Below are 26,364 nucleotides of genomic sequence, written 5' to 3' on the forward strand. Positions count from 1 at the left end.
GCACGGTGGTGGAGGAGAGCAAAAGCAATGAGACAGACAGACAGACAGACAGAGACTGGGATTAGGGCGGTGCCAGTGGACTGGCCCAGCGGTCATCCACCCTTGGCCCCAGCACCCTTAATCCCAGCCTTGCACTGTGAACCCATCATACACTGTAGATGGAGCCACCTCTGACTAGGACTGCATGTGGCTTCCAGGGGTCATCTAGACACAAACTGTAACAGAAACCAACGCTTCACACACCGGTAATTAAAAACACACAGTGCCAGGATTGCTTTAGGGTCATCTGTAAGCTTTTTGCTTCATTTAATCTTTTGGGCTTGACGTCTTAGCCTCTATTTGAGGGGATAATGTTCCACGACTTAGAGAGAGTGCCTTAGATTCAATGTAGTTATTCTTTTAGGGTGAAATTTCTGGACCATTAGAAAGTCTTACTGCCTCTCTTTCAGCATAGAATAAATACTTTTGGTTCATCGACACATAAGACACCTGGGTGTTGAAGGGGGTTGACGGTTGGAATAAATTATAATTAACTACTCCATAAATACTCAACAGTTTTACACTAACTTGAAAGATGAACTAGACCTTGTGAAATAGTGCTGTATTGAAGCACTGAAGATCATCAATACAAAGTGGTTATGTACAAGAGAGTCTAATTAGCTGGGTACAGGGGATGCCTGTCCTCCCAGCCACCGAAGAGGCTGAGGCAGGAGGATCACAGGTTTGAGGTCAGTCTGGGTAACTTCCTGAGAACCTCGCTCAATATCAAAAGAGAATAAATTCAAACGGGCTGGGAGTGCAGGGCAAGGGTACAGTGCCCCTGGGTTAAATCCTTACCACCTCAAAATGTTTTAACTAAGTTTCAGTGAATTTTTCTCTTTCCTATTGTATTGTACTAATACAATAAACTGAGCGTGTGTTAGCGGATTGCTCGGGTGTTTAGGAGACAAAGACGGGGCTGGAAGCCAGCTCCCTGGAGCCCCGCTCTGTGGAAAGGCGGCTGGGTCTCCTCTCGGATACCCAAGTCGGCACCTGGGCTTAACTTCACGCTGGGGTCAGTTAATTAGCAGCTGAGAAAGGCTCCCAGGGGTGCCTGCCTTGGGGTGAATGCAGGGTGAACCCGCCCAGCACCGCTGCTGAGGTGTTTCTAGGAGGCCTCTTGGGTCCCATTTCTTCTACATAATCACAAAAGGAATGCTCCGTGGTAGCTTTTGTCTGGGATAAAGTCTTCACAAATCATTCTTCATGATTATCTGCACCATAAAGTTCACTCCTTCTTGGTGATCAATGCAGCAGCGATGAAAGGTTGGTTTCTGGTTGGAACCGTTTTCCCAGCTGCTGTAATGAGGGGGACAAGGGGATGAAACGCCTGGCTTCCTCTTAGTCACTAAAGAGGATGCTTCTTTCAATTAATTAATTAATTAATTGCTTTTAGCTTTTTCAGGCAGGGTGTCACTATGTAGTTCAGGCTGGCCTCAAACTCATGGCAACCCTCCTGCCTCAGCCTCGTGAGAGCTAGAATCACAAATGTGCACCAGCCACGCCTGATTTTGATTCTTTTTCAAAATATAGTATCATAAAAAATTTAAATTGAAGCAGAAGTTGTTATGGTTCTAGAGATCAAAATACAAGTCACTAATTTGTGGTACCTTTGGGAATTTCCTGTATCAATTCTTGGAAGATCATTTTTTTCTTCCCGGTAGTCAGTAGTTGAACATTTCCTGATTAATTTCTGGTAATCCCAAAACTTCAAGGTCCCCGAGGAATCACAGGATCTTAGTAGGCACAGCCTGGTGCTGTATGTCCCGGGCTGCACAGCCCGAGAGCAGATGGCTGGTTCCAGTGAGAGTAAGAATTGAGGGAAGAGCAAATCATTTTGTGGTGAATACTGGGTTTATTTATCCTGTGCCCCTACTGCAGTGGCCAAGCCAACCAAACGGCCTTCCTCCCTGGTGCGGACCTGATTATACACTGCAGATAAGACATGCAATCAACACCTCTAGCCACAAAGACCTTCTCAGATGCTTCAGCCCTGAGCCACACTCCAAGCATAATTTATGCCGGCCTTTCTCAAAGAAAACTCTCATGGCCTTTTGCAGGATGTTAGCGGTTCTTCTGCACCCAGATGATTTAATAGTCAAATAAATTTGAGAAATGGTGGGTCAGGCAGAGTTTTAAAGCTTTCTTTTTATTGCAAGATTCTGGAAGCCTTCAATAAAATAAGAACTCGGTGTGAGTTCAGTATCTCAAAGTGAGATTTCTAGGGCAGGGGGTTTCTAAGGAAGTTCCAGAAGCAAAGCACATTGTGTGAAGGGTTTGTTCACTGTCCTGAGTTTTAGAGAGAACGAGAAGTCTGTGGGGAGACTGAACCTCTCGGGCGTGAACCAATGGGGGGGCGCTCTGGCAAGAGGGAGGCTCGGTTTTTTCTTCAGAGGGGGCAGCGCTGATCATGGCGGTGAAGAATTCGGACATTAATTTTATTAGACTGTGATTAAACGACTGCCCATTGCATTTGATTAATTGTGCCGATTCCAGATCCTTTTTGCTGGGGAGGACAGAAATTTTAAAATAATTTCATTTTTCTCAGATGCAATAAGGATTGCCAGTAAACAGAAGAGAAAGTATGTTTGGAATTTTGCAAAAAAAACAAAAAACTGCACATACAATCAGCAGCATCTTCAGGAAAGCTTTAGCGGTCAGTGTAACTGGACGGCGAGATCATGGGGCTTTGACATCTTTTTATGCCTCAGGCTGACCAGGCAAATCATGGCTCCTGTGCCATCCTGTACCCGAGGGGGCCAGATTGAAGATAATTAAATGGCTTGTGTTTCAAGGGTGCTTTATTTTATTTTATTTTAATTTTTTGAGACAAAATCTCCCTGTGTATGCAGAATGGCCTTGAACTCACTACGCAGCCCAGGCTGGCCTCCACCCAGAGGCAATCCTCCTGCCTCAGCCTCCCCAGTGCTAGGGTCACAGGTGTGCGCCCAGCTGCGTTCTCTGGAGAGGCCACAGGCAGGGCTCCAGCGTGGACCCTCACACTTGCCTGCATGCCTTTCTCCTTTCACCTTCAAGTGGAATTTGCTGTCTCACGGAGCGCACCTGACGTTCCGGGACGGTTTGAATGTGTACCAGCTCGTGCTGGGCTTTCTCCTGAGCGGAGAAGTAGCAGGGTTTTGTGGTGAAATGTTTCTGTGAATGGGCTTTTATCTAGTTCACACAGCTCTTAAGTTATGTAACGCAAAGAACCTCAGCTGGAAATGAGAAGGGAAATTATGTTATAATTAAGGGCTGTACACATGGGCATGTATTTTACAATGTCTTTATCCCTGTACATCAAAGTATTATGCCGTACACTGTCAGTAACACAATAAAGACAAATTTTAAAAAGTCTTTGCCTTTTGAAGTCTTGATTGCTGGTTAAAAACACTTCTCCATGGGCACAGTTAGCTGTATTTCTTACTGCTGTTTTTCTATCGGGTCTCACTAGGTAGTCTAGGCTGGCCTTGAGCTCACAGGAATCCTCCTGCTTCGGCCTCCACGGTGTGCACCCCCACACCCAGCTAGGTATCTGTATTTCTCAGCACTGATTTCCTTTTCTGTTTCATTACAGGAGGCAAAACCAATCAACTGAATCTCCAAAACACTGCCACGAAAGCCATTATCCAAGGTCTTATGCCGGAGCAGAACTACACGGTTCAAATTATCGCCTACCACAAGGACAAGGAGAGCAAGCCGGCTCAAGGCCAGTTCCGAAGTGAGTGGGGCCGCACGGTGGCGGTGGCGGGGGCTTGGTGGTGTACCCTCTACGGCTTGGAACCCTAGAGGTCTTCTTGAGCTTCGGTCTAGCTCTCGCGAACCCCTCCCATGTCTGCCCTTCCCTGCCACCTGCCTTCTGTTCCTCCCTGGTCTTTACGTTTTAGTTTCCAAAGCCTCGCAACCACAGCAGACGGTGCCCGCGTCTCTTCCATGGCATCCTGGCAGGCTTGCGTCCTGCCTTGGCTGCAACAGCATGGCCCAGCAGGGATCCGACACTTTCCGAGACTCGGCCACATGGATTTGCTAAGGCCCAGTGTGCAGGGGAGCTTCGAGCACACACAGCACGGTGGATGCTGGCCGGAATGCTGGTCATGGGCTGGAGGAGTGGACACCGGCAGGCTTCAGATCTGAACCATCTGCAAATAGCACGCTGGGTGGATGGCAGTGCAGGGCGCGCGGGCTGTGGGGCCTCTCGGCAGGGCGGAAGCTCCGGAGAGCCGGGCAGGGCTGCAGGCACCCCGGTATCAGCTTAAACGCCTCTGCTGGTGGGAAGCCCTCGTGCATCCCTTCTCCTGACTGTGCTGCACACTGTCCCAGTGGGGTGGCCCCTGCCTCCAGGGACCTGCCGCCCCTGACCTTTTCCACCTGGAGGACAAACACCATGCCTGTCCCGGGACCTGCCAGGCACTTCGCCGCTCTGTAGGCTCCTTCTCAAGCCTGGCTTGTGATCGAGGCGAGTACAACACAGCACTGAGGAAACTTGAGGACCAGCCCGGTGCTCCAGTGCCAGCGGTGACCCTCTCACCCCTCCGGCCTCGTCCCCTCGTCCTCTTGCAGCAAAGCGTGGACATTTCAAAGAGATTTTTCCTTACTCTGGACTTCTTCTGTCTGGCTGAGCGGTCACCCAATGCTAGGAGGCTCTGGGTGGGCCCTCTGTCTGGACTTTTCACCCCCGCTAACCTTTCTCTTCCATCCCGAGGAAGGCTTTGGGAGACATCTGATAAAAGTTAAAACCAAACCAGATACGTTGTTAAGTTCCTACCTCTTGAGCAAAACATTTCTGAACAAAAACATTTAGTGAATCGGTCTGTGGGCAGGACATCAGCTTTATGAATGTACAGGATGCTGGGTGTGGTGGTTCATGCTGGTGAGCCTAGCACCTGGGAGGCTGAGGCAGGAGGATTACCACAAGCTCAGGTTACATAATGAGACCTACAGAATGAGACCCTGGAAAGGGGCGGGGGCAGGAAAAGAAAAGAAAAGAAGAGAAGACAAGACAAGACAATGTGGACAAGGAGCCTCCTAGACTCATGTCTGATGCTCTGGAAAAGAGTTTTGTGTTATTTTCAGCATAAACCGACCCTCTCCCCTTCCACCACTGCTTGAGCTTTCTGACCTCCTGTACACTTACATAAATGACAGAAATAACTTTTCTCAAAGTCAATGAGAAACAGTCAAAGGGAGAAGGCAAAATGATCCACTTCACTCACGCTTGAAAATTGTATGATTGATTATTTGAAGTTTCTGCCAACTGAACAGCGGAGGAGACACAGGCCAACAAAAACCCTTCTCAGTAGCTAATGTTCGAGGCGCTCGAGAAAAACCATGTCTGTGCTCAGCTTGCTTACCTCCGTGGGAGAATCAGGGGACCGTCTCGTGGGTTAGCAGGAGGAGTTATATGAAAGCGTCTCTTTTTCCTAATCTGTGTTGTTTTGGTTGGCAGAGCAGTGGGCTGAGTCCTCCCAGATAGCAGTCTCTAAGAATGAAATGGAAATAACTTGGCCGGCATGGTTTTCTTTTCTTTTCCATTTGCATTTTAGCTATATTCTTGCTCCTTGGGAGATGGAGATAAAAACTGGCTTTGCTGGCCTGGAAACTTCAGAGCTGGATCCAGGACAGTGAGGATGGAGGAGGTTTATTTCAGCTGTGTGTGGAGTTTCAGGCCGCAGTAATTTTCCGAGGCAGGGTGGCCTGGCGGGAAACAGTCCATGGCAGGCAGGCAGGAGCAGAGAGCCCTCGAGGGAGGAGGAGGGGTGCACACCAGAGACCCACGTCTTCCACCAACACCGCACCGGCCCTAACCCAGCAGGGACCAGTCTCTGTCACACAGCCAGGGTCTGGCCACGTCTCAAAGCCCCGCCACGAGCGCAGGAGGCTTTGGGGACAGACACAGGCAGTCACAGCAGGTTCAGTCTGCTGCAGGTTGTGAGTTCATCACGAGCACTCGACCCTCCCCCGCCTTGGTTTCTCGTTTGGGGATGGGGGTGACAGCACGTGGGGAGCAGGCTGTGGGCTGACGTAACCAGCACAGAGGAAGCACCGTCCGTACCGCTGTGAGCAAGATCACGCTGAGGCTTTGCTGATTTCTGCCCAGAAACTGCCCATCTCTACAATCTGCCGCCCGTGTCACCTTACCAGGGACGTTTCTGCATGTTCCACTGCCTAAGCAGCTCCTCCTGTCTAAAGCTACTCCTCCTGTGAAACCTGCTCCACACGGTTTTCCTGTTAAAGTTGCAGACTTTTTTCTTGAAAAATTAACAAACCAGAAGCGCAGCCCGTGCCTGTGCGTGTGCGGGTGAAGGTGCCGCTGTGGCGGTGACCCCTGGAGGCAAGACTGTGGGGCGAGGGCTGAAACTGAGGCAGGGTATGTGGGACCGAAAACTTTAGCATACGGTCGTGTTTCAGGAAGGGAAGTAGAAAAAGGGGATCATGAGGATGTAAAGGAGGGTTCAAGGAATAGAAGCAGCAAGGTGCCGTCTTTGCAAAAACTGAGAAAAAATATTTTTAAACAATGGGTGCCCCAAAGCCAGGCAGATAGGTGCATCCCTGTAATCCAGCACTGGGGAGGCTGAGGCAGGAGGATCACTGAAGTTCAAGGCCAACCTGAGTTACACGGTGAGCTCCAGATCAGCCTGGACTACATAGTGAGACCCTGTCTGGAAAAACAAAGTGCTCCAGAGAGCCAGTGCTTAGTGAGCAGTGGAAAAACACGTACCGAATTAGGTCAGTGGGCCTGGAAGGGTCCTGCTGCTGGGGTTGCTATGATAGCTTGGAGTTCAACCTCTGGGTACCAGAAAACCAAGGAAGGTTGTTGGGGTCAGGAATAAGAGAATTAGGGCTCTGTGCCCTTGGCAAGCTTCGAACATCAAACCCGGCAGCAAAGGAATGGAAAACAGGAGAGACACAGAGACAGAGACAGAGAGACAGAGACAGGCAGAGAGAGAGAGAGAGAGAGAGAAAGAGACAGACAGACAGAGACGGAGAGGCAGAGAGAGGAATGGGTCCATCCCTGCAGCAGACAGCAAGGAAACCCTTATGTGTGCCCTGCAGCTCTTCCTGCAGGACCGCTGTGACCCCATGAACTGCCCGTAGTAGGAGATGACACGTCCGCCCGGCTCCCCTCTGCATCCTCAGGGGTCGTCCTCCTTGCGCAGTGACCGCCACGTGGCTCCGGCCTCGAAGGCCTCCTTGTGCTTGAGCTGCCAAGGGGCGCAGAGCGGCCGCCTGCAGGGTTTGGAGCAGAGAAGGCGGGCGGAGGCTGACCGGATGTCAGCCGGGGGGAGGAGACGGCCGTGATGGTCTTTCTGGTCTCCGAATATTTCCTTAGTCATCTTATGAATTAAGTTTGAGTTTTTAATTAATTAATTTGAGTTTGAGAGGAAAGTTCCAGGCTCCTCCCTGCTGCCGCAGAGAGAGCCTCCCCGAGTGACACTTTTGGTTCAGATCTTTCTGGACCAGGAATGAGAAGATGCGGCTGGAACCCCAGGCCGGCGCTCACCGGCTTTGTGAGACGGCTTCATGCCCCAGGGTTTTCATCCTCGTGTACCGGAGGGGGTGGCCAGGCCGATTTGACAGCCGTCCTGCAGGGCTGAATGTATTGGATGCACCTGTCCACAGCAGACACACAACCACAGCCATCACGCGGAGCTTCCAACTTTGCTGAGAAAATAAAATAGCAATTAAAAGACAGAGACCGAGGGATGGGGAGGAGATGGGGACGGAAGAAGGGAGCGGTTTGTCTGTACACACACAGACCCCCCACTAGGGATGTGGTCACCCACTCCACGCAGGGGCCAAGGAACCGGCAGAGCAGCAGAGCTAACATTTGGGGGCATGTGCGTCACAGAGCGGGTTTCTGCTGATGTTTAAGAGCTCGCAAGGGTTCCACGGAATGTCTCCTTCTGGAAGGTAACCTAACGCGCTGCTGTATGTCTGCTTTTTCTTTTTCAGTTAAAGATTTAGAAAAAAAGAAGGATCCAGCGAAGCCCAGAGGCAAGGTCGTGGACAGAGGAAACGGGAGTCAGCCGGCCTCCCCAGAAGGTCAGATGTTAGGGAAGAGCTCATCTTGGGAGTGTCTGCTCTGACTATACGGGTGGTACATGCGTGCATGGTCCTGTAATCGGCTGGGATGTCGCCCTGGGCTTCCTTCCTCTCCTCCCTCCCTCCCTCCCTGCCTATAATGACTGTCCACACCTGAGCACGCAAGCGCTGTCACCTTCCTACGAATGGACAGACTTACATACTTTACTCCTCGTTCTGCGCATGGTCTGCAGTGCAGGGCCCTCAGCACGACCCCGTGGGGGCTGAGCCACCAACAGAGGGTGGCAGGGCACCCCCTCTGCCCGCCCCAATCCAAGGGCCACGTCATCTGCAAATAACAGGCTGACCGCCTCCTTCCCCTTCCCGGCGTGCGTGGGTCAGTTTATTCCTTTCTCTTGCCTGCTTGTGCTCGCTGGGTTCAAGGACTGTGTTGACTGGGAGTGGGGACAGTGGACGTCCTCACCTTATTCCTGATTTTAGAGAAAAGTTTTCAGTTTTCCCCCATTTAACGTGCTATCTACAGTAGGATTGTAACCAGTGGCTTCATCGGATTGAGTCGAGGTCCTTCCATACCAATTTTCTTCAGGGTTTTTTTTTTACATGCTGAACGGATGTTGGATTTTGTCAAAGGCTTTTTCTGTGTGTGTTGAGAGGACTGTCTGATTTTTATCTTGCTTCCTGTTTCTGCGATTTATTGATAACATTTATTGATCTGGGGATGTTGTATCCCTAGGATGAAGCCTACTTGGTCGCGGTGCAGGTTTATTTATTTTTTTATGATTAGTAGCCTCGTTTGCCGACATCTTGTTGAGGATTTTTGTATCTGCGTTCATTAGAGACTGGCCTATAGTTCTCTCTTGTTTTTTGCTGGTTTCTTGTCTGGTTTGGGGGTCAGAGTAATGGTAGCTTCCAAGAAAGATTTGGGAGAATGCCTTCTTTCTCGATTTCATTAGAGTATCGGTGTTAGATATTCCCTGAAATTCTTACACAATTTGGCAGTGAGTACAGCAAGTCCTGGGCTTTTAATAGTCTTTTAATTACTGTTTCAAATTTGCTGCCCGTGATTGCATAGTCAAGAATTTTAAGTCTTTGTGTTTCCGTTTTGGTAATTCCGAGGTTTCTAGGAAGCTGTCATCTCTTCTGGGTCCTCCAACATTTTGGCGTATAGATTTGAGAAGCAGTTGCTGGTAAATTTCTAGATTTTGGCAATGCACGCTGTGATTTCACCTTTTTCATTTCTTATTGCATTGGCTTGTGTCTTTCCTTTTCTCTCCTTTTTTTTTGTCTAAAGTTTGTCCATTTTGTTTATTCCTTCAAAGAACCAGCTCTTCAATTCTTTGTATTTTTTAAAGTTTTCATTTTATTGATAGCCTCACTGATCTCTGTAATTTCCTTCCTGTTACAAGCTCTGGTTTGGGGTTTGTCTACCTTCCCAGGACTGAGATGCATCAGTAGGTTGTGTATTTGGGCTCATTCTGTTTTTCCGATGTGCGCGTTCTCAGCTATAAAGTTCCCTTCTAGGCCTGCTTTCATTGTGTGCCATAAAGTCTGGTTATCACACTGTGTTGTCACTTAATCCTAGAACTGTCTTATTTCTTCCTTTGGTTCCACTGTGACCCATAGATTATGCAAGAACGCGTTGTTTAGCTTCCATACATTTTCGTGGCTTCTGTGGTTTCTTTTTCTATTCATTTCTAGTTTCACTGTATGGTGATTTGATAATATGCAAGGATAATTTTGATTCTTTCGTATTTACGTAAGTGTGCTTTATGAGCTGTATGTGGTCTGTTCTGGAGAAGTTCCACGTGCTGCTGAAAAGAATGTGTATTCTGTTGTTGGGCAGAACACTCTGTATGCATCTGTTAAGCCCATTTGTTCAAAGATTTGGTTCAACTCTTATGTTTCTTTGTGGATTTTTTTGTTTAATTGATTTGTGATAGTAGGTTTTGAGGTTCCCCACTATACCTGTACTGAGCCTTGTCTGATCTTTCCTGTCCATCAGTGTCTGTGGTATGAAGTTGAGTGTACTGTAGTTTGGTGCATATATGTTTACAATTGTTATTGCTTCCTGTTGAGCAGTTCTGTTAGCCAATGTGAAATGTGCTTGTCTGTCTCTTTTGGTCAACTTTTGCTTAAATCCCACTTTGTCTGAAAATAGGATTGCTATTCCCGCTTGTTTTCAGGATTCCACTCCACAGAATACTGCTTTATGGCCTTTCATTTTTAGTGTATGAATTTCTTTTTGAGTTAAACATGTTTCTGTTGTGCAGCGTACCATTGGATTTGTTTCTGGAGCCATTCCGCTAATCTGGGTCTTGGCCAGTTGAATCTACTTCTCCAGACTTGCTGGTCATTTGCTTCATTATGATCATGATCTGGTTAGTTGTGTCTTCTTTGAATTTGCCAGTCACCTTTCTGAGTTGTTTTTCCTCCACTGACACCTTTCCCACATTTCTGCTGTTCAGCTCAGGGTTTCTACCCCTAAAGGGGGGTTTCTTCCCACCAGTGCCCCCTGGATTGGCTTTGACAGAGTTGGGAGTTTTTGGGTGCATTTATGAGGCCTTGTCGTCTTTTGTTTCTATTTTTTGCTTATTTTTTTGAGACAGGACTTCTCTGTGCAGTTCAGGTTGGCCGTGGGCTCACTGTGTAGCCCAGGCTGGCCGTGGACTTGCCATGATCCTCCTGCCTCAGCCTCTGGTGTGCTGGGGTTGCAGGTGTGCATCATGCACCTGGCCTGTCTGTTTGACTGTTGTGCTGGGGTTTGTAGCTTCTGTGGCTCGGCGCCTGGCTCTTTGGAAATGACCTGCAGTATTGTTGTGACCGCCATGCAATGCAGATATTGGGTACAGAGAGAATTGGGGGACAGCAAGCAACAGCTGTGTCACCTGGATACAGTAGTAATGTCAGTGACGACAGTGGTGTCACATATAAACAGATACTGGTGAGCCCTCGGGACCACTGAGGAGCCAGCCTTGGCCACAGCAGTGAGTTCTGCAACGTCAGTGACCTGCAGCAAATCAGACCAGAGTTTTCTGCTAGGAGTGGGCTGCAGTGCAGGAGCTCAAGTGCACCAGCGGTCTCAATGCCACCTGCCCTAGGCTTACCCCGTCTGAAGGTCGCACCCACTCTAATGGACCCCCTCAGGGCACCAGCCTCACCATCTTCCTGGGCCGAGCTGAGCTTCTCAGGGGAGCTCAGGGGACTCCTCCGAGCCCATCTCCCAGAGCTGTGTCTCACCCGATCTCTGTGGCATGGTGACACTTCCGTCCTGGAGGAACTCTGCTCCTGGGTGTGGGTTCCGTCCTCGGCCAGGTCTGTGTTTTGGAGCTCCACTGCCGGTGTGAGGAGAGCGGGGAGCAGAGCTGGCTGGGGTCTGGCAGCTCAGCTGTGCTGACCTCTGCTGCATGACACTCCTGAGTATCCTCTGGTGGCAGCAGCAGTGGCAGGACCCTCACTCCTTTTCAAGAGGGTGAGCAGTACAGTTCCCAAAGCCCTGCATCTATGATGTGTGCAATCCTGGTACAGTCTTAGAGTTGTTAATCTATACACAGTGCGAAGCAAGCACTCAAATCTAATAACTGGAGTTCACATTTGCTTTTAGTTTGGGGACTGTAAATCTCAGAAAGATCTTGGGTTAGTTCTTTTCTGTCTTATTCACCAAGTTTTGTTATCCATTGTAAACACAGTCAGTTTAATTTGTGAGTATGTAAAACATTTGGCGTGGTTCCAAAAACAGCAGCCAGGTGTGATGAGGGGAGGAGAAGCCCCGCTCCCCGTTCTGTCCCCCTGCTTTCCCTCCTGTCCTAAGTGCCACGCTCGCCACCCCCCTTTCTCCTTTGTGGTGCTGAGAGCAGACCTCAGGGCCTTGAGGAGCTCCTGAACTCGTCAAGTTCTGATGCGTCTTTCCTGCGTTTCTTTTTGCAAGAGAAGATTTGTTAATATCTTATGCAGGGTTTTATAGGTCAGTTCTCAGCCGGCATCCAATTAGCGCTTTTTGATACTCGGTGCTGAAAGGTATTAGAGATGAGATCTGTCTGCGGGTTTGTTGGGATCTGGGACTCACCGGCTCTCACTCCATTTCCTGTCCTGACCTGGCTTGTCTGTTCCTCCCCTGATTCCCTTTCCCCTGTCCAAAGCTTAGGCTGCGTGAGATGAGGTGAAGACAAGAAGTGGATGAAGGAGAAGGGAGGCGTCGGCCTAAGTCCTCAGGGACCAGGGAGTCTGAATTTAACGTCCAGGGAGGGCAGGCACGTCCTCGGTCGGGGAGCTGCTCGTGGGGACTCCTGCATGCAGGTCCTGCCTAATGGTGTCCACTGTAGGGATGAGGAGTGGTGGTGGGCAGAGAATTCAAGAAGTCTGCGGGGTAAAAGGTGCTTGTTTCTGCAGGTGAGGTGTGCGTCAGGCAGGTAAGGACGCCGGAGGGTGCTGGTTGTGGGAGGAATTGTCTTAAGAAATAAGTTACAAACCGGGGTGACCGTCCAGGCCAGTGTTAGGGCTCCTAGGAGCTGGAGGAGAAGCGTCGCTGGGCCTCCAGGGACAGAATGTGCACCCCAACGTGGTCTTCACGTAGGCTCCTGTCAGATCCCTTGTGAGACCGTCGTCCCAGGACTCACCCCAGTGATGCCACTCTCTCTGTCCCTTGCGATCCACAATTCTCCAGGACAAGAGTCAGCACCCACAGCGGCACAGTTAGCATCAGGTGGACTTCACATTCTTCAGAGTTTTCATTTAGTTTAATTTTTATTTTTTGGTCTTTTTGAGACAGGGTCTCGCTATGCAGTTCAGGCTGGCCTTGAGCTCACTTTGTATTTCAGGCTGGTCTCGAACTCAGGACAATCCTCCTGTCTCAGCCTCCCGAGTGCTAGGATTAAGTCGAGTTTCAATGTTAAGGCAGCGAGCTGAGGTCCTCAGCAGAGTTGCTGAGTGCTCGGTTCCCTGTTTTAATCAGCTGTGCCTGTTTCCTCAGGCTTCCTGGACCCCTCACCTGCAGAAGTGGTGTCTGCCCTTGAGCGTGACCTTGCCGTATCTGCATGAAGGGCTGTTTCCCCTGTGCTATCCAAACAGCTTTCTCTAGCTATTTCTGCAGTTTGCGTAAGAATGCAAGAACTTGGTGGGAAACAGTTATGCACAGATAGGAAAGGTGGGTGAGGGGTTGGGTTCCCCCCGCCCCCAAACATTTCTACAGTGAGGAGAGAAGGGTTGGGGCTTTTCTGCTCTCACTTTGGAGGGGAAAACTGCGAGAGGAGCTTCTCAGTTTTGAAGAAGTCAGCACGCTGTGGCCCACGGGCCGCGAGCTCGCCCACCTGATCTTTAGGTCAAGGTTTTGGGGTTGGGGGCGTGGAGACGATGCCCCTTCCCTTCCCAGCCGTTCGCAGCTGCTCCCCGCCGCACCAGGGTTGGGGGCTCCCGACAGAGCGCGTGGCCTGCAGAGACTGAAGGACTCTACCTGGTCCTCTTCAGAGTAAGCTTGCTACGCCTTTGAAGGTTGCAAATTTCTGAATGTGCGAAACACAGCCCCAGTGAACGGAGGAATTCACTGCTTTTCTGAGGACTGCTGGTCGGTTTGCTATGCCCTGTAAGAAACGCGTAGCCTCTGTGGTCATTTATACACCTTCCGAGGACTGCCCTTCTGCTCTCACGTTGGATTCCTTTGCATCCTGATGCCCGGGCCTCCCCAGGAGCCACCTGACCTGTGAGCACCGAATGAGTTCCTACAAGCAGCGCACCCAGGGCACAGTCAGTGCAGGGCGAATCTCCACTGCTGATACTGGGAGGTGCCTGTGTGTGGCTCAGCGGTGCCCGAGGCCGGTCTCGTCACTGAGTTAGCTAAGGTTCCATGGAGGAGGCTTGGGAGTTGTCCCCTAGCCCTAGCATGCAAGTGTGTGCTGGGGACGTGTAGGAGGCAGGCTGGGCACAGTCCCACCCTCCTGCGGCTTCCCCTGACTGGCAGCAGCTTCAGGCCAGCCCAGTGCCTGCCCTTGGTGCTGAGTCAGGCAGGATGTTGCCAAGGGTGCCCAGGACCACGATCATGCTCAAGGTGCCTTTTCACTTATGGGGACTGCTACCACCCATGAATGCTTTTATGATTCATGGCTCATAGTTATGAGACTGATTTAAACCTTTCTCACCTTTTCCACATGTGATTCTGGGCCAAACCAGCACTGCAGTCCCGTTTGCAAGAGCAGGACTTTGGGGAGTTTAGATTTCAATCAGGTGGGACTCAGAAGGTCAGGGAGGCCCAGGGATGTGGGTGGGTTTCTGTGCCAGCTAGATCCCCACGCCACTCTGAGGGGACAGGATCTGCTCATAAATGGGACATGGGTCCACTCGGGGCTGGAATTCGTGCATCAAAGGTTTTACAAGAGCTTGGCATGGTGGCGCACGCCTGCAATCCCAGCACTTAGGAGGCTGAGGCAGGAGGATAGTTTTGGGTTCAGCGCCATCCTTGGCTGAAGGCACCAGAGATGAGGGCGAGGGTTTAAAGGATGGAAAGGAGCCCGAGGGAAGGGAAGGCTTCACCGGCACGGGTCTATTGGACGGGGATGCGCCTGATGCCCCAGTCTGCCCTACGGCTCTGGACGTTTCAGTTACCCCTTTAAAGCCATGACCACGGAGATCCCAGCGGGCAGCCCCTCTCCAGTGCGACCCAGGGGCTGCGGAGGTTTTAAACGTCATTCCTTACATGTGAAAAAGCAACTGATGTCATACAGTTTGGAATCCATGCTGCTGGTTGACTGGTCCTCATGGGAGCTGAAATGCCTTCGTTCTCAGAATCTGCAAGATGTTTCTTTCTTTTCTTCTTAGGCTTAGTGTGTAGTTTGTGATCCACCTCCTGGAACAGTTCTAGGTGGCGCATTAGTGAGGGTTCTGTTTTTCATGTGCAAGAAATACACTCCGAGTAATTCCATTACTGGGACCTCAGAGTCTGCTTGAACCTAGATGGGGAGGGGTTGGCCACTTGGCCGACTTAGCTCTCGGTGCAGTGGACCTATGGCTGGATGCCGCCTCCCATGGCTTCTTTGTAAGTCGAAGAGGTAAACTCGGAGGGGCGACAGAGGACAGTGCAGTGTGTACCTAAGTCAGCCGAAGTCATTGCTACCAAGTGTCATGTGCAGTGCATAATCGTGTATGCTGCATCTTCACGGGACAGCAGGGAGTGGGTTGCTTTCCTTAAAGTTTTATTTCTTCTTCTTCTTTTTTTCTTTTGGTACTGGGATCAAACTGGGATCAGGACCTTGTGATTGCCAGGAAGTCACTTGTGCCACTGAGCTGCATCCGCAGCAGACAACACAAACTTTTTGAGACCGTTTTAAGCTTCCCTTGTTTATTTTTTTATTTTTATATTTTTGGTACTGGGAATCGAACTCGGACCTCATGCTTGCCAGGCAGGTGCTGCTCCACGGAGCTAAATCCCCGGCCCCTTGAAGTTTTACTTCTGTTCTTCCGTAGCTTCCCGTAACGGCCCCACCCCTCGTGCCCAGGTGGTCTGTGCAGAACGCATCTCCTTTCTTTCACCTCCCCTTCCTCTCCTCCTCCTCCTCTGTCTCTTGGTCATCTTTGTTTCTGGAGCAGATCTGTCTCCCCGTGGCCTGGCATCTAGCTCCTATTTTGCTCTTTAATGCATCTGTACTTTGGGTTTCTCGTGTGATATTTAATCTGTGTGCCTGATTTCTTTAGCCTTGTGGCCACAAGGTGCATCCATTTGCCCATGAGTGACCCAGGTTCACCCTCTTTCTGCTCCTCGTGTGTAGACACCACACTTTCTTTGTCCATTCGTCCTCATGGACATAGCGGCCACTTCCAAGATCCAGATCTTGTGAGTTGTGCTCTAGGAACATGGGCAAATGGCCCGCTGTAGCGTGATGCCTCCGACTCTTCAGGAAGATGCCTAGAACGGCTGGGTGGGGGTGGGGTTTCTAGTTTTGCTCTTTGGGTGCGCTGGTGTCACTGCAAACCCGGGGGGCGGGGGACGCTGTGCTCAGACCTTTAGTGGCTGTGATGTCCAGAGGCATCCGCGATGGTCCAGCTCTGTGGTTGCCAGCTGCATGTCCCTCATGGAGATGCCATCCTGTGCCACGTGGCCAGCCACGGACAGAAATGCCGTGTCTCCAGTGGCAGGTGCCACACAGAGGCGTGGCTAGGTCTTGGTTCAGGACCAGTTTTTCTCTTTCTTGTGCAGCTCCTAACTTTGCTGTCCTCTGAGACGGCTTCCTTCCTGGTCAGGATTCCCAGGGTAATCAAATGTCCCTGGAGCACAGTCCTGTGCTTCATCCCTGTCTTGCCTCAGTTTCCCTGTTGGTGAAAGGAACAGGATAACCACTGACAGCGCACAGCCCCAGAGAGCGTGAATACTGGGCTCTGCATCACAGCAGGCTGTTCAGGGAAACTGATTTCTGCCCTCTCCCCTCTCCTTTTTCTGTTTTGTGTTTCTTCCTGTCTGAAAGGAACCACACTCTTTCCTCAGGAGCCTTGGGGAATTGCTCCACACACGCCCCAGGCAGCAGGATCCAAGGATGCACGGGCCCTCACAGCATGACACTCGCTACACAATCAGACCTCCCCGTGCTGTACCACCCTGGGTCACCTCTAAGGCTTGGGGAAATGTAAATGCTGTAAATTAGCTGTTACGCTGTATCACTGAGCAGCAAACGACCAGAAAGAGCATCCTCATGCAGAACGGACAAAATTGCTTTTCTGATCATTTTCCGTGTTGCTGGCTCAGTCTGCAGGAGTGCGAGCTGCAGTGGCAGCAGACGGGCGTGTGCCAAGCTGTGTGTGCTCGTGTCTCATGCTGCAGGTCCTCCGTGACCAAGTGTGCGATGTTTAGACTCAGGGAACAAAGACCTAAATCCTGGGAGGAGATTAAGCGAGATCAGCGTCCTGAAAAGGTGGTTTAATAAGGCAGAAAGAAGGCTTTCCACACGCCCTCTGCGGCTGAGCACTACGGTTTACGCCTTCAGGACTTTACAGAATGAGACAGGATCAGTGATTCAGAAAATCTGTGCTGCACACCTGCGGGAGCCCGGAGCGGCTCACGGTGACCCTGCCCGTGCGCCCGAGGTGCCTTCAAAGGACACTGTTCCCCCAGCTCCTCCCCCGGTCTCCGGCAAGGCTGGGCGTTCTCTGCCTGCAGGTTCTGCCGTGGGAAGAACTTTAAGCTGTACAGGACGTGCTACTCAAAGGCTTCCTTTTAAAAGGAATTTGTGTCACCATCTTTATAAAATGCAGGCGCTTCCCACCTAGCAGCGCGGCTGTTGATTTTGGCAGGCCCCCTTCCTGCTGAGGGTTCTCTGCCATGTCTTCTTTCATCCACGGGGCGGACGGTGGGCCTCGAATGGGCAGGTGTGCTGGTGAGAAACTGTGAAATGCCAAGACCTGTCTGTTATTAATCAGTTGGATAAGGTGGATAATTCAGTGGTGCATTTTGCAGAAGACTATTTTTTGTTTGTTTGTTTGTTGAGACAGTGTCTCCCTGTGGAGGTCAGGCTGGACTTGAGCTCACCGGGGCCCTGGGTTGGCCTTGAACTCTTGGCAATCCTTCTGCCGCAGCCTCCTGAATGCTGGGACTGGAGGTCTACACCTCTACATCTAGCTGAAAAATCACTTTAAACAGTGAATGCAAACATGTAGTCAAAACAGGTAACAAAGAGCCGAAAATAAATGACAGTCTGGCTTCTGGACAAGCGAAGTACATTTTAAGGTAGAGATGGGCAGACAGACTAGCCTTTCTGGGCCAGAATCCAGTTAAGAAGACTAGGAAGTAACCGGAAGTGCACGGATGCAATTCTAAAGCAGACTTTACAGGAACATGCTGGCGGCTGAGCTCGTGGGTCACAGCAGGGAGCCCGCCTGGTGCCCGGGGCCCTCGAGCCCCGCACCAACGAGAAAGAGCAGAAGAGGACCTTACATTCTCGGAGGAGGGAAAATCAGAGAAACCTGGGGATGAGGGACTGGGCTTGGCGCTCATGCCAGCTCTTGGGAGGCTGAGGAAGGACAATGGAGATGGAGGAGGAGGAGGAGGAGAAGGAGGAGGAGGAGAAGGAGGAGGAGGAGAAGGAAGAAGAGGAGAAAGAGGAACAGGAGGAGGAGAAGGAGGAGGAGGAGGAGGAGCAGGAGCAGGAGGAGGAGGAGGAGCAGGAGGAGGAGCAGGAGGAGGAGCAGTAGGAGGGGAGGAGGAGGAGGAGGAGGAGAGATGAGGCGTTGCAGATGCAGTCAGAAGTCTGTGGTGGGAAGAATGGCACCGGGATGAGAGGGAAAAGGATCCCGGTGGTCCTTGGGGTTGCCCCGCGTGAGGCACAGTCGGGGCTCAGGCGGCAGTGGGTGGGAGAAACAGCCTTGGACTCTGGGGCAAAAGTCGCTGGAGCCGCCTGCGGGGAGGACAGAGGCCCCGTCTGTTCTCAGGGAGCCGCATCTGCTCCATTCCCGTCAGCAGAGGCCGAGCTGTCCCCAGGAGAAGGCAGCCGGTCTGAGGGACTGAGCGCCGTCACTGCGTCCACAGTGGAGAACGAGTGTGGCGGCCAGTGTGCTGCTCATGGGACGTCCCCCACTGCTGGGACGCCGGCACCGAATGACAGCTGAGAGGGGCTCCGTGTCCAGCTGCTCATCCCAGGATCCCAGGCGGCCTGGAGCACAGATGGCTGCAGCCTGAGTCCAGCCGCCTCCCCCCGGGCTGGGTGATCCTTCCCTCCCCGCCTTCCTCTCCTTTCTTCCGAGGCAGGGTCTCACTACGTATTCCAGACTGGCCATGAACTCACTACCTCACTGAGCATCCCCCTGCCTCAGCCTCCTGCTGGGATGATCTGTGCCCAGCTCCTTCCAATCTTTTGTGATAGAACCTGAGGAACATGGTCATTCAGTTCAAGCCTTGTAGTGAGTCTGGGGTTTAACTTCAGCCTCTTGTCTTCCTCCGTGTGTGACACGGTAATCTTTATCCCTTCCTAGCTATTTATCTTTGTGCCTCTGCGAAACCACAAGGGCAGCTTGTGGACAACTTGCAGAACAACTTTTGTGAGTGGAATAGACCCACACGCAGAGAGATGTAGGGTGAAGAGCTGCTCCCATGATGCCACAGGCCGAGGAGCTCCAGCGGTGCTGGAGACTGGAGAGCAAGGTACTTGGGTGAGATCCGGGTCCAAAGCCCAGGAGCTGGAAGCCTGAGAAGAGCCAGTGCCATGGGTCCAGTCTGAGGGCAGCATTGTCATGGGCATTGTCTGAGAAGCCTGGCATTGTCATGGGGCCCTCCGTGAGCTTCACCTGATTAGGTGCGGCTCACCTGCAGTGGAGAAGGCTTTTGGAATGGACAAGTTTGCTCAAATATGTGGCCCAGTGTTCCTGCCCAATGCATGGAAGACAACAACCGCTAGGCTGTGTAGTGTTTTCCAGGAAGCCAGATGTGCTAGGGAGAGAGAGAGAAGCCAGTAAACCTAGGGCCACATCCCAGAAGGGGCAGGAGTGCGGTGGGGACTGAGTCTCAGGGAAGGTGCCGACTTTTTCCAAAGCCCCTGCTCAGCCTTTTAACTGTGGAACAGAGGCTCTGAAGCTGGGTTTCTGACACTTGTAGTGGCAGTTAATCCCCGGCTGGGTCTCCTGTGTGTGCAGCAGTGTCTACAGGCATAGCTGGTCTTTTTGCTCAACTTTTGTGGAGCTGGTTGCGAGCTGTAGCATTATGTTTTATTTTTTACAGCTCTGTAGCTTGTGTGCTGTGTGTGGTTTCTGTTAATTCTCAGCAGTTCTTCTAGCTTTTGTTATTTCTGCTACCAATTCAGGTCCCCTGGGGCTCCCAGTGGTCAAGGGTAGGCCAGGTCTAGGGACGAGTTTTCACAGCTGGACCCCACAAGCTTCTGTTGTCCGCACTCTACTCCAGTGAAGTCTGGTTGTGAATCTTTACAAAGTGACGTTTCGGGTGATCGGATCCCTGGATTGTCCTGGGTGCAGTGACCATCCCTGAAGGACAGCTTCGGCCAAGGTGACCACAGCACCTCTACCCTGCCAGACTCCATTCCTAGCAGAGCGGCTTCATCTGTAAACGGGTGTGCTCAGCGTCTGCCGGGAGGCTCATTTCTGTGAAGTCCGATGGGCCTGGGAGCGATTCACTGCTGTCAGCTCTCTTGATCGGGAGGACGGTGGCTGTCAGAGCGTGAAGGCAAAGCCAGCAGGCAGCACAGGTGGGCCCCAGGGCGCCCCAGGGCCGACGCTCTGAGTAGGCATCTTTCAAGCCACGTGGTCAGTCCAATCCCAGATACATGACTTTTTGTTCGCAGATTTGTGCTTTTTTCCACGAAACCCTGCCACCAGTTTCTGCCAGGTACTGAAGCAGAGCTTTTGTGCCTTTCCAGCTCACATGTCATAATCAGAAGTGCGGTGATATTCTGTGTGGGAACCCTGGCAAGGTCAGCTGTGAGGGCATCTCCAAAAGAGGATAAACAAGCTTTTGAACCTCTGGGAGGTGGAGTCCAGGTCAGTTGACTTTTGCATCCAGAACTGGGGTCTTTGCGAAGAGGGGCTGGCTGACAGCAGCCCACCAAAGGTAGAAGAGGGCCTTCTTTAGGTCCCGGCAGGTGTACCCGCAGGCTGTGGGTGACTGCAGGATGGCGGGTCATCAAGGCAACAGTGACATCTTGGAGGTGTCAAACTGGCTTTGCAGGCAGGAGAGGTGTATTTTAGCATTAGTCTATAACATTTTGCAGGTTTTTCCTTTTTTTTTTTTTTTTTGGTACTAGGAATTGAACTCAGGGCTTCACACTTGACAGGCAGGTGCTGTGCCACTGAGCTGTGTCCCCAGCCCCCATGTATGCTTCATTCTTTCCTCCGGGGACCATGATGGCAAGCAGGAGAGAACAGAGAAGCAGGCTGCCTCAGAGGAAAGGGGCTGGTTGGTGGCCTGGCCAGATCTGCTCCTAGAGCCTCCCTGAAATAGCAGGAGAGCCCTGAAACCTCTGTAGCGATTGAGTCCAAGAGAGCTGACCTTTTTGTCCTGACTCGGGAACTTCTTATGGGAGCAACCCACAGCTGACGAAGGCATCTTTGAAATCTGGACGTGGAAACCAGGGGCATCTGGAGGCAGCAGTCCCAGAAGGTGTATGGGTTGGGTTGAGATGGTTGACAGCCCATCAGTGCCCTGAACTGCTTTAGGCAGCTGATGTGCGCCCAGAAGCCTGTGTGTGCTCCCCATTACTAGGCATGGTTGGCGGCCAGGCCTGGAGGTGAGTCGGTGGCCCGTACCCCCGGAAGTAAAGTTTTCAGCTCTGGTTGATGCAGGGTTAACTGGCTGACTGGCTTGGTGCCTTTAACACGGAGAGGAGGTTTCTTTCCAGAAGCAGTGTGGGGAATTCTGGCTCAGTGCCTCCCAAGCTGCAAGGTCATGCCTGGCAGAACAGGCAAAAGCCAACAGTTCTAGATGCCCTGGTGATGCTACCAGGAAAGTCGTGGATTGGCACCCAATATGGACATGAAGCTTTTGAGTCTTTACCTTTTAATCTGATAGGGCACTTAATCTGGCTTTTCAGCCAGAGGGTGTGGTCATTTATCAAACTGGATTTTCTTGTAGATACCAGGTGCTTTTTATGCAATAAAAGCTGTAGATTCTCAGGGGCCAAAAGAATGTCTTTTATCAAGTTTCTAGGTAACAGTGGTGGTTGGGCTCTTTGCTCCCCCCTTTGCTGTCTCTCATTAGTGTTTGTCTGGGTTGCTTTGTTCCCTTTTGCTGGATGTTGTGCTTCTAGGTGGGGTGACTTTAGGAAAGGCCACGGCAACCCATTTGTCAGGGCTGACAGTGTTTCCTCAGTCACAGTGTGGCCACGTTTCTGTGTTGAGCAGTCACAGGGACTCACTGAAGGGTATCTGTGAAACAGAAGGCTCCACGGGGAAGGCCAAGTGCAGGCAATGGCCAGCTAGAACCGGTTCAGTTGGCTGGAACTGGGGGAGTTGGGAGCAGGCATGAAGCTGTAGGTGTTGGCTGCAATGGTGGCAGCAGGTGGGTGATTTATCTATCAGGAAGAACAGATCTCTTTTTTCTTCAGATGCAGTTTAATTTCATTTTAATCTCATAATCACTAGAAAAGCACCTTTTAAAAATCCTTGCCCTGCAGCGAAGGACTGTGGGTTTGGGCTTATTAATCACCATCTGTGGCTTCCTACGAGTATGTTGTGTATTCTTGAAAATGGTGCAACAGACCCAGGGTGGGTGTCCCTCAGAGAGAGACCATTCAGATGCCTGCCTGGCCTTTTGCCTCTCAGAATGTTGGGACTGTTTGGACTACAGAGAAGCACTGGTAGGTTCACCATTTGGCCTTATTACATGTATCCACAGAATGCAGGTTTAGGGCCCAAGGAAGCTCGGTAGTTGGGAGTGGGAGTCCACCTCCTCACCATGAAGCACAGATGGAATGGCCTGCTGCTTGCACCATCCATTACAAAGACTCACACAATCATTCAGCAGACATCCAGAGGTTAAACAAATCCCTTCCCCAAACCACAGGGAGGCCTAATGAATGAGAGTTGATCCAATTCTGCTCAAACTGAGCAGGCACTGAAACTGGTGACCCCGGGGGTCTTATCAGAACCAGACAGGCAGGCAGACTGTGCCCTCCTCCCTTTTGGGTCTTATGTGAGCTGCTGGAGCAGGGAGCCAGGAATCCTCCTCCAGACAGAGAGGACTGAAGACATTTCAAGGGAGCACTTTCCCAGGACCTGGTAAGGTCCTCGCTCCATCCACAAGGGCCACACCTGATGACCAAAGAGGTCAGCATGGTCAGTCTTCCTGGCCAATGCATCTAACGTAGTGGCAAACAGAAACTGAAAACATCACCCAGGATTTGGAGACAGATTTATTTAATATTGATGGGCACTGACCTCAAGAAAAAAATGTTAGACCTCAAAGGCCCAGGAAGGGAGGTTTTTATGGAGCAGCAAAGGGGGAGTACAGAGGTAGAGTACTTGGCTATCTTTGATTGGCTCTTACAGTGTGCATCACAGTGACCAGCTGTTTCTAAACGACAGAAGTAACAGGAACTGTCACCTGGGCAGTTAACAGAAACAAGAATACTGGGGGGATGGATGTTTTCTGCTACAATAGAGTATGATGTGTAAATCAATGCACAGCATGGAGTGCTAATCATGGATGCTGTTATATAACTCCAGACATGCAGGGGAAAGGACTTGTCAGTACTCCCAGCTTCCTCACTGAGCCACTCAGTGCAGGTGGAACACGCTGGGAGCCAATCATCCTGGCAGGGTGCAATTGTCCCTTCTGCTTCAGTTGGTGCCATCAGACGGCCCCCTTATTTTGTGACCAGCTCCACAAAGTGAATTCCCCCCTCTTAATTGCCTTCACCAGGTTAGGCACATCCAGCCATCCATCCATCCATTCATCCATCCATCCATCCATCCATCCATCCATCCATCCTTCTATCCATCCATCTGTCCATTCATCCATCCATCCATCTGTCCATTCATCCATCTATCCATCCATCTGTCCATTCATCCATCCATCCATTCACCTACCCATCCATCCATCCACTCATCTATCCATCTATCCCTCCATCCATCCATCATCCAACCATCCAACCATCCATCCATCCCATATACAAAGCATTGGATATTTACACTTCTTGTACTTTCAAAGCTGCATTTTAGAACAATGTTTAGCTGAACTAAAATACAGCTCATAGAATTATTCCCTGCTCTCTGCTGATTTTGCTGTATCTCCAGGGCACAAAGAGATTTACTGAGTAGGATGGTCATCAATGCATGGTTTCCCATAGCACAGTAGAGATAAATATCCATTGTCCAAAACTTCAAGTTAAGACTTGAAATACAGAATTGAGAACAAAAGGGATTTATTACATTAAAAACTATAGAATACCATTTTGACAATAAATGTGTACTGAATCCTCTCGAATGCAGATCAAAGTTACATTTGCAGCTGGGCTTTATGCAGCGTTTGCCTGGGGCTCTGGACACTCGGTTATCTTTCTGCCACTTAATTCTTTAATTAGGTATGATGCAATGTGTGTTTCCCCCGCTGGTCTCTCCTTTCAGGAACAGTGAAGTGACATGTGCGTTCGCCCGTGGAAGATGGTATTATTTGTCTTGAGTTTTGAATTCGTGCTCTTTTCAGGAAGACATTGGTTTAAATACATTTTTGAAAAGATTCCCCCAGCAGCTGGGGCTCTTGTTGAGACCTGTATTATTGAACTTGAACGTGGTGGCTTTGAAACTCTTTGTCCCAAGTATTGAGCCTCACCTTCCTCGGGCAAAGGCAGAGCTATCCACGGGGTGCAGCTGCTCCTACCGCACAGCAAGCTCCCCTTCTGCTGCAGCTTCTTGGAATCCACATCTGTTAGGATGGAAACTTGCCATCGAAGCCCGCAGTGTTTGGATAGGTCTTAGAGCTAATAACCAGGGTTTACAGCATTCAAAACTAAGCTGCTTTTGCAGTTTCCTGATGAATATGTGCTAATTTTGAAGAAATAACTACTTTGGAAGCTGGACACAGGGGCACAGGTGGTGACTGCAGTTACTTGGGAAGCTGAGGCAGGACGGTCCCTACTTGGAGGCCAGCCTGGACACCATAGTTAGATCCTGTCTCCAAACAAACAACCCGAAATACTGCGGAATGCAGAACCGAATCATCGATGTTGACTCTGCAGTCCTTGGATGGGCGTCTCTCTGCTGCCGTAAAAAATGTCAGTCTTCACTGAGAAAACATAGCATGCGACTTCATTTCAAGTAAAATATGCTGAGTGACAGCTTTGTGAAGGTTTTGGTGTTTGCATTCTGTGACAGAAGCACTGAAGGTACTTTTCTGTATAATATTTTGTGCTGGCCAGGTAGGACTATTTTCCTTTTCTTTTAATTGGTTATTGTTTGTGTGGCACATTAAGCACCCCAAACTCTTCCCTTCCCGAAAAGCCTCAGGCCTTGAGTGCTGCCTGTGTGTATCCACGTGCTGCGGCCACAGCTGCTGGCCCTGAGCCAGGCCCCTCTCCCAGGCCCTGTCACCTGCGAGTCTGTTGGAGCCCCCCTTTCTCCTTCCCTTGCACCTGCCACATCTGTATGCATTTTTAAAACAGAATATTTCTTAATATTTAGTTTTACCTCTATAAAAAGATATTGCTGGGTGTGGTAGCACATGCCTATAATCCCAACACTCAGGAGGCTGAGGCAGGAGGATCACTGTGAGTTTGAGGCCAGCCTGAGCTACATACCAAAAAAATAAAAAATAAAAAGATATGCTATCAGGGCTGGGGATTTAGCTCAGCGGCATAAGCACCTGCCTTGCAAGCAGGTAGTCATGAGTTCGATCCCTGGTACCGATAAAAAGGAAAAAGACAAAAAAAAAAAAAAAAAAAAGATATGCTATCTAGGTTTTGTGACTTAGTTTTTCACCCCACCAAGTAATGCTGTGTTACTAATGTTCGGCTAGGTTCCTGCATTTCTTCTGATGAGCTTTCGAAGAACAAAAATATTGTATTTGGCTGAGGTTGGTTAATCAGCTTTCACCTCTGTGGGTTGTACTTTTGTGCTCAAAGAACTCTTTTCCAGATCCTAAATTCCAAAGAGTTTTCCTAAGAGTTTAATACGTAGTTTTATGTTTTCCATCTCTTTCTTTTTTTGGTACCAGGGATTGAACACACATTTTCCATTGAAGTTCCTGGTCCGTTTTGATTTAATTATGGCACAAGGTGTGAGGTTTAGGTCAAAGTTTGTAGTTACTGATGTTGAGCGTGGTGTTGTTTTCCAGCTTCTGTGTGTTTGTCTGAGATCAGTCCAGCACGTTTGCGTGTCTGTTTTTGCATCTTACCTTTTTCCATTGATAAATAGGTCTCTCCTTTCAAATCATTCTCTACTAATCGCTGCATCTCTTAAAAGGCATCCTGTCTGGGAGGTGGCTCCTGGCATTGATTTTTCTTTATAATTGTTTTAGCTATTCTCAGATCTGTGATTTTCAGTCTAAATTTTAGGATAAATTTGTTTACGTCTAAAAAAGAACCTTTTGTTCTTTTAATGGTAGTATTAAACCCACAGATCAATTTGGGAATAATTAACGTCTTTATTATGCTGAGTCTTTGAATTCATAAACACAGCAAATTTCTTCATTTAATTTTGGTTTATCAATTTCATGACTTTTCAGCACAGTGGTCCGATGCAAGCTTTGGTAATTATATACCTATGTATTTCATCCTCTTTGGAGCAATTTTAAATGCCATCAAGTTTATTAACTTTACCAGTTGAATGAACACAAACTGTGTGCCTTTGTGACCTGGGCTTTGATCCTTGCTGGCC

General features: G+C 50.1%; 1 protein-coding gene across 4 annotated transcripts in view; it reads left to right on the plus strand.

The window, feature by feature from the left end:
• The window catches only part of Col14a1 (collagen type XIV alpha 1 chain), a 174,272-nt gene that overhangs the window by 24,911 nt on the left and 122,997 nt on the right, over positions 1-26,364 (plus strand). For all 4 annotated transcript variants that reach the window (XM_063257679.1, XM_063257681.1, XM_005008223.3 and 1 more), the window contains exons 4-5: positions 3,614-3,757; positions 7,990-8,079. In XM_063257679.1, the coding sequence (XP_063113749.1) occupies positions 3,614-3,757; positions 7,990-8,079 (234 nt within the window). The remainder of the gene's footprint in view (positions 1-3,613; positions 3,758-7,989; positions 8,080-26,364) is intronic.

The sequence above is a fragment of the Cavia porcellus genome, unplaced genomic scaffold (assembly GCF_034190915.1).
Source record: "Cavia porcellus strain 051 isolate PalLab524CR breed Dunkin Hartley unplaced genomic scaffold, mCavPor4.1 scaffold_10, whole genome shotgun sequence".
NCBI classification, from domain to species: Eukaryota; Metazoa; Chordata; class Mammalia; order Rodentia; family Caviidae; genus Cavia; species Cavia porcellus.